Source organism: Trichosurus vulpecula, chromosome 2 (genome assembly GCF_011100635.1).
Source record: "Trichosurus vulpecula isolate mTriVul1 chromosome 2, mTriVul1.pri, whole genome shotgun sequence".
Taxonomy (NCBI): domain Eukaryota; kingdom Metazoa; phylum Chordata; class Mammalia; order Diprotodontia; family Phalangeridae; genus Trichosurus; species Trichosurus vulpecula.
In genome coordinates, this window is record NC_050574.1 from 230,917,227 (window position 1) to 230,932,654 (window position 15,428).

Genomic DNA, 15,428 nt, shown 5'->3' on the forward strand with positions numbered 1-15,428 from the left:
ACATTTTGTTTTCTTTATGATGGAAGCTCCTTGTGGGGAATAAGACTAGACAGGGGTTGTTTCATCCAATCCCCAGATTCATCAAAGGGTCCCAAATCTATCATCATTGTCATCATCTTCTGGTTATTGTTGTGAGTAGTAGTATTGGAGAGGAGGATGACTAAAAGAAAAGTTGCTCTCTGTGTGTGAAATCATTTTTCTCATCTGATTCCAACAGCCATCTAAAAAAATGGCATCCTCACTACCCTCCTCCCCGCCACTCTACATTGTGAAACTAAAATACTTATATTGTTCTCGGATGCTTCATCTTTCCTCCTCTCTTGTTCCCCAAACCTTAAAACTAAACAAGGATAAATGTCCAAACTTTGCTTCAGGAAAACCTCCAGACACCCCTCCTCCCCTTTCCAAACATAAAAAGCAAGGCAAGGCTTATATGTGGTAGTAGGAATCTGATCCCATAATCAGAATTAGGGCATGTTTAGCCATATACTTTTGGTCTTTGCTACTATGAAAGCTGAAGAATTGCCCAACTCGGTCCAATTTTCCTGAGCCTGTAAAAGCAGGTATTAATTCAATATGTTGGATTCTCCCCCAATTTGATGAGCTATCAGTGGATGGTTTTCCTGCCCTAAACTTTCAGTAGCAATCAATAGCCACCCTTCTGTTGGTTTTCTTGCTCAGCTTCCAGCACTCTACATCCAGGAGCCTTTAGAACTGACTTGTAACTATGGTGAGGTTAATATGTGCAGGCACATTTTTTAAAGCTCTAATACCTCAGAAGTTTTGCTGAAGGATTATGGGTGTTGGTTCTCCCTTCCTCCCTTCCCCCAAACTGGCTGGAGTGTATGTGGGGACACTTGGAACAGAACTGCACTGAATTAGAAGCTCTTTCTGAGTTTACAGAGGGCTGAGGAGGGAAGACTTTTTGAACTTGAACTCTGAACAAACACTTCTTTATCCCTGCTCCTCAGTTTATGGGGTAAGGGATGAATCCTTTTCTCCTTTAAAATATTTTCTGACTTTTACTATTTGGATACCTGACAAGATGGAAGCACCAAGCTCAAGGTCAAGCGTTGGCTTTCGGTTTGGAAATGCAGAACCAATACATCTTTCAATCAGATTCAAGAACACTAGCTTTACAGCACCACCACCCTCCCCACCACCCTCAATGCCTTGCCCTTTTTCCCTTTTCTCTTCCCATATTGGCTCAAGCTCAACTGTACAGCCTCTGGGCCATTTACAGCTCCCAAACCTCTTTGTTTATACACAACATCCCAACAATTGTAAGGAATTGGCTTTCAGGACAGAGCTGTAGTGCCTTTGTGTTTACTAGACCTACATTGGGTGGTAGATTAGGAAAGGGCTCAATCGGTCTTCTCGGACAAGCAGATCAGTAAAACAAGAAGAGTACCTACAAATTCTTCTGCAATTCAGTCTGTAATGGATCAAGTTTTCATTTGAATAAGCCAAAAGTAGTTGCCTCCGTATTTCATTTACAAAGCTTCAAGAGAACAACCTCCCTAGCCCTAATCTGAGTTTTGTTTTTCAAAAGGGAGATACCAATTTATTTTATATGTCTCCTTTCTCTGTTGCTCGAGGAAATCAAAATTGGAAGAAAAAAAAATCAGTAAAGTTGGAAAGTTTGATAAGGCAAAGAGCTCTTTTTGCAACCCTCCAGCTCTCCTTTATTTCCGGTGCCAATTTCACATTTATTTCCCGTCTCTCTTCACTCAGTAAACAAAACCATATTATCTAGGGAAAGACTTGAGCCCATTAACATTGTAAGCCCTCAGATTTCACTCGCAGGAGACGACACAGCACTTATCTGATGGAAGAGGAGCATTAATTGCTGCGAGGTCCGAGAACATTCAAGCCTCCCCAGCATGAACCAGGCGGGGATGCCTTTTAGCCCTCGAGCCAAACACCTCAGAGAGAACATATGTGACTGTGATGCTTCGACAATGCTTCTGACAGAGGAAGCCCGGATGTGAGGAGAGAAGAGGAGAGGGGAAAGTGGATCCTTTGCCAGAAAGGAAGCTTTCCCCCCATCTGTGCAATTGTGGTCAAATGGTCTAAGAGGTGAATGGAGATCCTGCTGAATTTCCAAACAGACATAACACTTTTACTTAAGTGAAAGCTAGACATTCCCTACTGGCCCTTGGCAGATCACCTCAACAGCAAAAGGTGGAAAGAGGTGAAAGGGAAATTTTGTTTGTAAAGCTGAAAACAGCTGTCAGAAATATGTGCTGATGCCATGTCAGGCCCAGGTACACAGTTCTCTAGCAAAGCATCCCTTGAGCAGGAACCCCTCCCCCCCACTCCACCCACATCTGGTCCAGATTTAGGAGGGGAGAGGAATAAAAACACCGGGCCAATAAAACCGTAAGCGAAGAAGCACTAGGAGAGAGAAAAGAGAGGAGAGAAAGGAGTGACTTTGTTTTCCCTCTAGTTATGTCAGGGAGCAGCCTCCTAGACTCCAGTCCCTTGCTTCGTTTTAACCCCTCACAAGCCCCAACCATCACACACTCAATCCAAAACAGTCTAGTGAGAATTCAGGAGTCTTGGTCTTTCGGTGGTCACCAAGCCAGCCAGCCTGCATCCCGCCAGGTCTTCTTCACTTTCTCCCCTCCCCTCCTCCTCCCCTCTTTCCCTCCCCTCCCCTCCTCTCCATCCCCGCCTCATACCTGTCCGGGGCGTAGCTTGCAGCAGGCATTTGTTCTCTTCTCTCCTCCCCCCGCAATTCTCAGAACCCATGAGGGGATCGATCTCCCAAGTAGTCCTGGGGGTCTCCAGAATCCCGTCGAGTGCTCACTGGCCAGGCTTTCTCTCTCCCCTGGCAAAGTTTGTACCTCCAGGGCTGGCAGCAGCGCGTGCGAGCAGCGCCCAAGCTCCGTGCGGTGTGCTCTGCGGAGAAGACTGCCATTGGCCAGTCGGCAGCACGTGGCCGCCCCTGGCTGTATATTAGGGCAATATTTACCTCCCAAACCGCTTGCAATGGCACGGCGAGAGGAGCTGGTGTAGCGAAGGCGAGGCAGGCAAGACAAGGCAAGGCGGTGGAGCCCGGACAGTCCCACTGCCTCCGGGGTTGCTTTTCTAGCCCCTCTGGCCCCACCTGCTGCCCTCGAGCCGTCGGACCGGGTCATGAATTCGTACCTGGAGTACATCTCGTGCGGAGAGGTGCTCACCTTCTCCCCCAAGTTCTGCCGCTCGGATCCCCGGCCCGTGGCTCTGCAGCCTGCCTTTCCCCTGGGCGGGGAGGGTGCCTTTGTCAGCTGCCTGCCTGTCGCCGCGGCTGGGGCTCGGCCGGTGCCTCCTGCCCCGGCGCAGCCCCAGCCCCAGCCTCCGACGCCGACACCACCCCCGCCGCAGCTGCCACCGCCCCCAGCCCCGTCCCGGGCCCCCGGCCCGCCTCCGTTTGCTCCGTGCACCCTCGAAGGCGCCTACGAGGCGGGCGCCGCACCTGCCGCAGACTACAGCTTTCTGCCACAGGGCTCCACGTACGACTTCGCTGGCGGCCTAGGGCCCGCGGCCGAAGACGGCGTGGCCGGCCAAGTTCACTACGCCACTTCGGCCGTCTTTTCGGGCGGCGGCTCTTTCATTCTCAGCGGCCAAGTGGACTACGGCGCCTTCGGCGAGCCCAGCCCCTTCCCGCAGGGTCTCAAAGAACAAGGCGATGGTCCCGCTGGGGGCTTCCAGGCTGTCTCCCCAGCGCCCGGCTCCTACCCCAAGTCCGTCTCTCCCGCCTCGGGGCTTCCCACAGCCCTCAGCACTTTTGAATGGATGAAAGTGAAAAGAAACGCCCCCAAGAAAAGTAAGTAAACCTTACCTTGGGAGTTGATGCCTCTCACAACCCTTCCTCCCCTCTCGAGTCTATGAGCTGTCTAATCGTGTTCACTTAAAACATTAGCTTCTTTACGGAAGCTAGGTCTCAGGCCATCCAAAGACAAGAATTTCATTGCCTACTCCTCTAAGCTCAACGTAGACACTCGTAGTTAAACTTCAGACTAAGAACTTAGTCAATGCTCTCTTCGATTTACAGTTGAAGCAAGGCACTCCCTATAGATAAGCGTCCACTTACAGTTTTGTTCGCCTTGAGTGAGGGCTCTGATTCGGGGGGCACAGTTTGATGGCTAACTTTGGACCTCTATTTCTGTTTTCTTTCTGCCTTCTTTTGGTCTCTCTCCTAGTCTTTCCTTCACTGATTTACTCTATGCGTTCCAGGCAAACTCTCCGAATATGGAGTACACAGCCCCTCGAGCACGATTCGCACAAATTTCAGCACCAAGCAACTTACTGAACTGGAAAAAGAGTTTCATTTCAATAAGTACTTAACCCGGGCCCGTCGCATAGAAATAGCCCACTCCCTGCAGCTGAATGACACTCAAGTCAAAATCTGGTTCCAGAACCGAAGAATGAAACAGAAGAAAAGGGAAAGAGAAGGATTGTTGGCCAGCACATCACCTGTAACGTCTCTTCAGCTTTCTGTCTCAGGTATGAACCCTGCAAAGTCTGGCAAGAATGCAGAGAGCCCTGCTCCCTCCAAAGACTCTTCTTCATAAGGGAACTTGGAAGCCTCTCAGCACTGACTTGACCTTTCCTCATGAGCAAGTTTCTGAGGCTACAGAAAATCTCTGAGACTGTACTGCTAACCCTGCGCACCTCTAGGCTTACCAGGCTCTTTTGGGAGTGGGCTAGAAGGTGGCCCTGAGAAGCATTTTGCTTTTTAAAAGAAAGTACAGTATGGTAATTTCTCTGTGCTCCAAGTAGTGTGCATACTGGTCTTAATTTGATGCCTTTTAAGCAACTTGTTTACCTCTTATTTATATGTCTTATCAGGGAAACTGGTTCCCAGCTACCAGTCCAACCTTGCTGCTACCTTTCCTCACGGGCCTTATACAATTCTGGGTTTTAAAGGGGAGGCTCAAAATATTATGAGAATTCCCCAAGTCCCCCATATGCTCCCAGAGCTGCATCTCCTCTGTATATGCAAGCAGTGTTTTTTGTTGTTGTCTCAAGTGATAAAACAACAACCTTGCCCTCATAGGTTGACCAAAGATAGTAAGGATCTCATTGCTAAGAGCTGAGCTGCTTCAATGAAATCCTTAATATTTGCACTACAAGTCTCTTCTTTTAAAGCTGTTCCTACCTCTTCACGTGCCTGAGTGAAAATACAATCCGTGTTTAGTTAGTAGCTGACTTTATAAGGACAAAAACAACTTGTTAGGTATAGTTTAGAAGTTGACTTACACCTCTGACTTTAACCTTGTTACCTGGATTTGTGTGTAAATGTACAGTATGTATATTTTTAATAGGATTTGCCTGCAATGAACTTGGGTCAAATAATTTACCAGAATAGCATGTTAAGTGAGTTGGGACTTTTTTTTTGTAATAAAAATTATAGAATCCTTATTCATGGCACTTCCTTACTCTTTCTTTTCTGCCTCCCTTAAAACTACTTCTATTTTCTACTACTTTTAATGTTTTTCTTGCCATTGCATTGATTCTTCAGAACACACTGTCTACACATACAAAGTCAAACAGAGGATTGGAGGACAATTATTTGAATAGCTCAAAAGAATGCTTTAGCCAGAAAGAGCTCAATAACTAGTTAGAAGAAAATTCTTATTTTATAAATTATCTGGATTATTACTTAAACTTAACATACTCTATATTAGGTTTGTAGGCACCACCTTAATTAAAGGGTTAAGTGACCTAGCATGGGAAGGTTTTAAAGCAATGAAGCCCCTTAAGTAAGACCATCTCCTTTCCCCCTTTTCTCAGGTCTTTACAAAAGGAGAAAGAATGACAGGAAGACTTCTATAGTTGGTTGGGGTTTCTGAAAAAGGCAGCTGCACATCAAAAAGGATTGAGCATATGAATTCACATTTCCAAAGTTAAGCATTACAAAAGGGGATGGGGAAAGCCCAACAATCAGACCTCTAAGTTCCCTCCCACCTAAACTGAGTAGTTAGGTAGGTAGGAAGCAAAGGTATCCTGCTAACTTTTTATGGAGCTAGTGGGTAGAGAATGAAAATAATTACTTGGTTGATTCAAAAAACCTTGCCTTTCGGTTTCTGCCTAAGCTTATTCCTCAATTATCTGGATGTTTCTGATGGAAAAGTTTATCACACAGATAAGTACTTCAATTCTTGTATGTGTTAATGTCTAAATGCCAGGACTTTACTGTGTTTGGTCAAATGTTTATGCCTAAACCTTTTAGAAGTCTTAAAGATGAAGACTGTGGAGGCTTGTCTTTTCCATTAAGACAGAAAAAAAATAAATTCTAAAGGGAAGTGGCTGGAATCACTGATCATCTTAGAAAATGAGTTTACTCAAAGCTCTTTGCTCACTATAGGCAACCACAACTGCTGGAGGTAAGAGAGCTAAAATAAAGTGAAATTAGCTACTTTAGCAAAGAAAGGTAACTTTTTAGTGGAGGTTTAGGAGAGGTGGGAAGGGGTCAGATCAAAAAATCTGTCAATATTATTCTTATGTTTAACCATCTGCCCCTCAATAACTTGATGTTAATTAGGTCTTGGCTAAAAACAACAGCTACCCCTCCTGTGAACTGTTGCTTTTTCAAAAGGGTTGTGAGATGCTAGATTACAGCCACCTCCGGTCTTCCCCATGGTGGTCTTTGACATTACAATGTTCTGTTCTTTGATAAGCATTCAGCTCTACATCTAAACAAACCAAAACAAAAAAAAAATACCAACATGCATGACCACTTCCTTAACCTATCACCCCCTCTCCATGAGAAAATTCATTACAGTTTGGGATACCCAAAAGATGACGACAACAAACACAGTCATAATTTTAAAGATCCCTGATGGACCTTTCTTCTATGAAGGTGGTTATTTTCATGTAGGTATAGCACTGTTCTCTGAATCAGACCATAATTGGCCTTTTTTTTACTAGCCCCAGGGAATCCTTAAAAGGTTCTTAATGGGAATAAATCACTGTATATCTATATTCAGAGCTGGAGAGAGCACTGACTGGAGATGAGTATGAAATAAGTGGCCTCTCAAAGTCCCCTGGAGCAATAAGAATATATAGAAACAAACGATAGACTTATAGATATTATGTCTTATGCTCTACAAAATGAAACAGAAAATTAAGTTCAAACAAAAGGAAGGGAGAAGTATTGCTAAGACTACCCTGGAAAAGTGCAGTGAGGGAATTAAGCAATTATCCCATGAATTTGATCAGTGTTAAAAGGCTAAGTGGATAATTTAGGCAACCTTACACTTTCCACAATGGGGGTCATTGCCTTTACTCTACATTGCCTTTATAGATTGAACCCAATGTTATTTAAAATCAGAATTTCTCCCGTAGTAGGGTGCTTATCACTCCAACAGTAACACTGCTGAAAATACCTTCTTTTTTATTTCACAGAGCTGAACTTATGAATGTAAATATGATCCCCACAGACCCATTGCTGGAATGAATACACAATGGACATTTATAACTATCTGATAGACTATTTCAATGCCCCTTTGTCTTCACAGAATGATTGTGTGTCTACTGTTCTTGATGTTGGACAGTTGTTGTGAGAATGAAGAAATAAAGCATTTAACTACAAATCAAAGCTACGTGATATGAATAATGGCAAATGAAGGCTTGTTAATTTAAAAACCCAAACCAATATAACTTACACTCACAAAAGATGGATTTATTCTGTCCCAACCTCAAATGTGGTATAGCCTAAGATTAGAAAAGGTTATACTTGGTTATCATATCATCTTCAATAGGAGAAGACTCCAGAGAGCTGCATTAGCTCTGGAGTTCTTAATTATTTCTCATGGTCAAATAAATCTTCTATATTTGTAGAGTATTGGATTTGAAAACCTCAGGATCTGATCAAGTTGAGAGAAATGCTTGGTCTGACCACAGACCTCTCCACCAGAAAAGTACCCAATGCTGAATCTTTATTTGTGGTTTAAAAATGAAAGCATAGTGGACATGAGTCCAAGTAATTCAAAATGCTCATCTAAGTTAAAATTTTCTTTGAATTCTATAAATACAAATTAGATAATGTGAAATAAATTTATGGTGCAGGCCAAGTGAACCATTTTCTTTCATCTTTTATGCTAAGAAAGTTCCTACTTTGCATGCTACAGAGTTCAAAACACCAAAGAAAGGAAAAAGAAAAGGGCAAATAATATAAACAGAATGGAAGAGAACAAATTTTAAATGTCATGATGAAGAAGATAGTCTGGAATAAAGACTTTATATAGGTTTAATATTCAGGTATCTCTCATACTTCTAGCTACTTCAAACCATTTGTTTTACCCTGACTACCATGACAGTGTTAATTAGGAATGGCTGAAACTCTACATAAATTTGAATGAAGTTAAGTCAGCCTTTAGGGATTTGGTTTTGTTTTTGGCCTGGCTGCTTCTAGCACAAGCTTTGCTTATTTATCCTTTTTCTCCATCCCACCACCCATTTGGGGTCTCATAGGCTTCAGTAATGCTTTTTTTTCAAGCTCAATTTCTAGGTATCCCAGATCCTTTCTGCTTTGCCTTCATTGCTTTAAATGATATTGTTGGTTAAATGATGGGTTTTTGCCTTTTCTCTAGATGGTTGGAGAGGTATGCCATGCTTTCAACACTGAAATCTTCCACTGCAATTCAGTGTCAGTAATTCATTTTTTGACTAATTAATTGGCCATTAGATAGGATTTAGGACTGGTTAACACTCCTTTTTTTACCTTCAGTTCTTTCTCCAAGTTAGAAGTATAGGAAAAAAGATACCACCACTATTATCACCTTATCAACATCACCATCACCATCACCAACATCATCATCATTAAATGCTTATATTGCACTTTAAACAAAATGTTTTATTTTACTTGAGCCTCACAGCAATCCCATGAGGGAGTACTATGCAAGCTATCACCATTTTACAGATAGACATGAGAGGCCACTAAAAAAAATAGCCCTATAGACATTTCCCCACAGTCACTAAGAGCAAACTCACTATGTGTAAGGTCTAGGATTCAAAACCAACTAGACTCCAAGCATAGTTCTCTTTCTTCTATGCCATATTACTATATCATGAATGAACTAATCTACACCATTGACCTAAAAATGTCTCCTAAAAGGAATAAAACTGCAGAGGGGGCAAACAACTCTGAGAAAACATTTTAATTCTTTATGCTTGCTAAAAATCATCTAGCAATTCAATTCAATAAATATTTATTGACAAAGTCACAGAAAGTCCTCTCTGATGCTTATTGTGGCATGAGAATGAACCTGAGTTCTCAAAGGCTATGCCAGCACAATGCAAGCTTTAAAACATTTTATTTTGTTGGAAAGGTTTTAAATATGGAATCAGCAATAGACCAAGGTAGGAAGCAGCCAAAGCTGGAGTTGCTATTGGAACTTAGACACATTAAGGTACTATTGGTAGAGATGCCAATTGGACTATTCTAGTATGCAGTTTGGAATTTTGTGAAAAAAAATGTTACTATTATTATTCATACCCTCTGATCCAATGATCCTACAACTGGGCATGTGCTTTATGGAAAACAAAGATTAAAAAGAACATTATGGATATACAAAATTATTCATGGTGATTTTTTTGGTATGAAATAGCAACAACAACAACAACATGAAAATTAAGTGAATACCCATAAATTGGGGAATTGTTTAATAATTGTGTGAGTATAACTGTATATTATAGATTATAAAAAACTATGAATATGAGGAATGCAGAGAAACCTGAGAAGATTTGTATGAACTGATACAGATTGGAGTAAGCATAATCAAGGAATATTATACATAATGATTATAATGTTGTATGCTAAAGTAACATAAAAAGTAACTGAGCTCATAATAAATGCAATGACCAATATTGACTCTGGAGATCAAATGTTGCCAAAAGTAACAAAAACAGACACACAGTTGTTGTATTGGTTGATTTTTTTTTGTCACAGGGAATGTTCTGGGATTGTGGAAAGTAAATAAGGAAATTATTATAAAATAAAAAACACATTAATAAAAAAAACTTAAATCTATCAGATTATATTTGCTTTGTGAAGAAGCAGCCCTAAGTACAGACAGGCTGGTCCAAGTAGATGGACTATTTGATGGTGAATTCTTTGGTCATGGCTATTCATAAAACAATGAATACAAAATGCCCCTCACTCCTATACAGCTCTCTTCCGGTAGAGTATAGAAAAGGGCAGCAGAGGGTACAAATAATTGTGTAATTCTCATGCCATCCATAAACATTAACTTTTGGGACTTTAAATATAGGACCCTCATCCAGTGAATACACTGCTAAGGAACAAAAATCACATCAATTTTGACTTTCTCACTATAAATGTTACTAGAAGACAAAATATGAGCTCCTTGAGAGCAGAGACTTTGTATCTGTATCCCCAGCACCTGGCGCACCTAGATAGTAAGTGTTTAATAAATGCTTTATTAATTCACTCATTCATTCGAAAGAAAATTACTGTTAGATCAAAGGATGATTCACAGGTTGTCCTCAGAGAAGTACCTAAAGGAGTTGGTTTTATAACAACATCAAGGACAGCAAGAAACTTCCTTTCATGATATATATTGTCATCTAATAGTGCAGTGTTCATGATAAGCATTTGCCAAAAGATCACCACGAAGATAATTGCAGCTTATGCGCCAATATCTGTTGCAAAGGATGAGGAGGTCAAAAAAATTCTATGAAAAACTTAACATCCTCCAAAAGAAATCAACATATGTTTTAGTGCTTGGCAGCTTCAATGCAAAGGTAGAAATGAGAGACAAGAGGTAGAAATGAGAGACAAGAGTAAACAGCTTGTTGAAAAAAATTGGTTCAGGAATAAGAAATGAAGGAGGCCAAAGGGTTATAGACTAATGCAGAAACTTAAATATTCATGACATATAGACATCGTGTATATCATGAATAATTTTTTCAAGAAGAGTGTTGGGAGGAGCTCCATGTGGTAAGCACTGTATAAAATCACAAATATGAAACTGGTTATATCTTTTAAAAATACATTTTATTAGTGCATTTTTCTTGATATCAAAATCGTTTCTGGAAAAGAAAAATAAAAAAAAACCCTTCCTTTCCCCTACGGATTGAACTCTCCATTTATGACAGAGAAAAATAGTTAAGTAAAACCACCCAATATGGTGACCATTTTTTATCACTTATGTGACATTCTGACCTAGTACCTCCCTACATTTCTGTCATGATGACAGCAGTATGTTTCATCATCTGTCTTTCTGGACCATAAATTTTCATCATTGACTTTTCATTTGCTCAGAGTTTGGCTTAGTGATCCTCTTTGTTTACAATGTTGTATTAACATTGTATTTATCACTCCCTTGATTCTTAATTTCTTTGTGTCACTTCATACAAATATTTCCATGTTTTTCTGAATACCTTATATTTGCTATTTCTTATTGTACAATAATACCCCATGTCTTTATATCATATTTTTTCAGCTGATTTCCCTATCGATGGGCACCCATTTAGTTTCTATTTACTTGCTCTCACTTGATTATATCTTGACACATCAGGAAATGACTGATTATCATGGTAAGAATCATCTCCACATCAGCTATTTCTGCACACAGAACACTAATTGTTAGAGTGAAGACGTATCTAAATGAGAGAATTCCAACATAACTTATTTAAACAAACTGTTGATGATTTAAAAAGTGGAAAGTGGATGAAAGGAACAGATATTTGTACAGACTATTATCATTTCCTCAGGAAGTTTAACAAGTAAATAGATCATGAGATCAAGAGTGCCAAAAGAACCTAGAAACTACCACAGTCAGCGAACACTTGCAAAACAGAGAGCTGTGTCAGTCAAGGGCAACTCCACTTGTATATTGTTGAGGAAAGGGATGGTAGAAGATTACAGGTAGTCTACCTCACCAACCAGCAAGAAGCATGGGAGCAAAAAACAAATTTAGAAAAAAGCTTAATGAAAGTTCCAATTAAAGACCTTTCCTAGAATCATAGAAAATTCCTTGAAATTAGCAACGACGGAGATTGTCTTTTTTTTCTGGTGAGATCTAAAATAGGGAGATGTATGCTTATAAGTGGTATTTGTCAATATCATAGACAAGGTCCAATGCATAGCCTAAGACCAAGAGGAATCCTTTATAAATAGTGAGGTCTTTTACTTGCTCCCTTTTGCAGATGAGTCTACAATTTGAAGCATTGTAGAACTTTCAAAATTAGATCCAAAATTACTCAAGAGTTTGACCTAACCACACAGGAAAAAAACCAAATGGATAAAGAAAGCTGATTGCCAAGACTATGTTACGTACCCCCATGGACAACTCATAAAGCTGTTCAACATTTATTTTGGATTGACACTGTGGATGAGCAATAGACTGGACCCAGAAATGAATAGTAGGAAGAAAGTGGCCAGGATTCTCCTTGGGAAATTGTGCATTAAAAGATGCCAAACTTCTCCCTGGAACAAAGGCTAGTATTTTTAAATGAGTATTCATCTGATAATGCTATATGGCCATAGTCTCTGAGGAACTAAAGTTGAAGGCCACTTGAAAGGCTTCAAATGGGGAGTGCATTGTGGATGGTATATGCTGCACCATATCTCCAACAAAGAAGAGTTTGGGAGACAGAGTGTAAAGATATTGACAAAAGATAGAATGGTCTTATAATTAGAGCAGGGGGTAAGTGAATATCTCCATGAATTTTTTTTTGTTAGGGATGATTTTTACTTATAGAAAGATTCATCTTTGCTTTACAAGTAAACATGATTCACTTTCCAAAAACTGTATTTATAAACAACTTTTCAAGAATGGATCTTTGACTCTTATACATAAGGTCCATCTGTACATTTTCCCTATCAGAGTATGCATTCAAATGACCTAAGGCTACAAAAATTTTTATTCTGAATTTGAACACACAAAAAAGAGCACTTCCATGTATACACCAGAATACAAAAGAAGGGATTGTACATGAAACAATGAGTCTCCATTTTATGATGCTTGAACAGTTTCATTGGTATTCAAGCCCCATCAAGAGATCTAGAGAAAGGCTCCAAGCATGTTGAGTGGACTCAGGAACATGCTGGAGCTGTCTTCTATTGGCAAGGGAGGGTTGGTTGTTAAATTTTCAATGTGAGCATTTACACCTCAGAAATCAGCAAATATGATAAATTAGGGCTTGATTAATTGATACATTGATTGTCTAGACTTAAGAAAGTGTTGGAGAAAATGTTAATAATAAAGATTAAACTTAGAAATGTGTTGACTCTACTTTTTTTTTTCCTGGAGAGCTTGGTAATTAAACATTTACCAGTATATGCCTTGGTGAACTTGTGTGGAGCATTTGTAGGAAGATATGAACTAGAATGGAACAGGATGGTTTATAATTTGTACTTTTGGAGGGATCACCAAAGATCATTAAAGTATACACTTACATGTAATGCATTGTACTAATTTCCTTTCTATTTTGTAAACATGGGTCATTTAGCTGGAGATACTGTAAACACAAAATTCTTTTTGTAGCATATCAGTGTGATTGGTGTTGAGGGTGACCTGAGGTTCTCTCCAACTATTGAATTAATATCTAAATGCTTTGAAAACAATATAACCATCCCATGTAACCTGCAGCTATCTTGAAGGTCAAAAAACAAATGAGGCAAAAGAAACTTAAACCAATTTCTACTTTTCCTGTGCAAATAATAAAAGAATATTAACATATGAGAGACTTTGTAAATAGATTTGTCAACTAGAGGTGCATCTAATTGCTTCTTCTGCTTGTTCTTTACTTTTGTATTCTAAAACAAAGAGGCAATCCTCAGACCAGAGGTGTAGTTCTGAACAGGATGTAGCTCTTCCCTGAGAGAGCTATCTAATCAAGGAGTGAATAGTGTATCTAATATAGAATGTATCTACCAACAACAATAACAATAATGCTTATGATAATGTATCTATATAGAGTATATCTAATAATAATAATGAATGTATCTAATAGAATTTACCTAAGAATGACTACGATGATGATGATGTTGAAGATAGTGAGTCTAACACATAGAGGCAGTCAGTGGCTCAGTGGATAGAGCACTGGGCCTGGAATCAGGAAGACCTGAGTTCAAATGGAGCATCATACACTTTCTAGCTGTGTGACCCTGGGCAAATCACTTAGCCTCTGATGGCCTGACCAAATGGAAAAGGAAATGGCAAACCATTCCAGTATCTTTGCCAAAAAACCCCAATGGGGTCATGAAGGGTCAGACATGTCTGAAATGATGGAAAAGTGTATCTAGTGACCAACAGGTATGAAAGTTAGAGGAGTTATCTGTGACTTTCCCCACATATTCATATTCAAAACATACCAGTTTTTACTTCATAGGATAATAGTATTAGGAATTAGAAGAGATCTTGGAGATTGTGGGCACTGATATGATTTTATATATGAGGAACTGAGGCCAAGAGAAGTTAAATGGCTTGCCCAAGGTCTCAAGCATAGTAAAGTAGAAATCTGGGATTTAAATCCATGCCCCCTTCCAGCAAATTTAATGTTCTTTCCCCTGTATTGTATTTTTTTCCTCAACTCTCTCCCTTCCTTTCCAAGCCCTCAGTCATTACCTTTTAAGTCCTTATTATTTCACACCCAGACTATTATGATAGCCTCCTAACCGGTGTCTCTGCCTGCTGCCTCTTCCTATTTCAAAAATTTTGAAATATTATCTCTAAATCAATCTTCCTGAAACACTACCTTCATCTTGAAAACTTTCAATGGCTCCTCATAGTTTGCTGGACAATATTTAAATTTCTTAGCCTGGCACTTCAGGTTTTCTGCTATCTGTATATTTAAATATAGGTGTACAGATAGCAGAAGTATCTGCTAGGTGGTATTAAGTAGAGTGCTGGGCAGGGAGTCACACAGCTAGTAAATATCTGAGGCCATATTTGAACTCAGACCTTCCTGACTCCCAGCGTGGCATTCTATCCACTTTGCCAACTAGCTTTGTATTCTCAATGCTTAGTACAGTGCCCAACACATAGTAGGCACTTAATAAATGCTTGTTGACTTGACCTCTCCAAATTTTAATTCATTCACAAACCGTCCCTGACTAAAAGCCCATTTTAGGTCTTGCCTCTTCTCTAAATTCTTCTCTGATCACTCTAGCAGTAAATCTCTCCCTCTTCCAAAATTCTTACACCATTTTCTGTCTACACTAATCCTTTGGCACTTATTCTATATTTTCTTGTATTGTTAGTTACCTTTTTATACGTCTTATTTTAAAAAATTATTCTGAACTGAAACACCAAATAAAATGGGCATTTCCATATACATACTGGAGATACATGACATACTTATATCAGAAGTAGAATTAAGCTTCCCCAATTAAGCATAAACTCCTTGAGGGCAGGGAGACTATTTCATTTTTTTTCTTTGTATTCTCAGCACCAAACATAGTGACTGGC

The 15,428-nt window shown here is 39.9% G+C and overlaps 1 protein-coding gene across 1 annotated transcript; it reads left to right on the forward strand.

Annotated features, from left to right (window-relative positions):
- The first annotated feature begins 3,141 nt into the window (after positions 1-3,141).
- Positions 3,142-4,559, forward strand: HOXD1 (homeobox D1). Its single transcript, XM_036747278.1, has 2 exons — positions 3,142-3,811; positions 4,222-4,559. The coding sequence occupies exons 1-2, from the start codon at positions 3,142-3,144 to the stop codon at positions 4,557-4,559; spliced, it is 1,008 nt and encodes a 335-aa protein (XP_036603173.1).
- Positions 4,560-15,428: the final 10,869 nt, after the last annotated feature.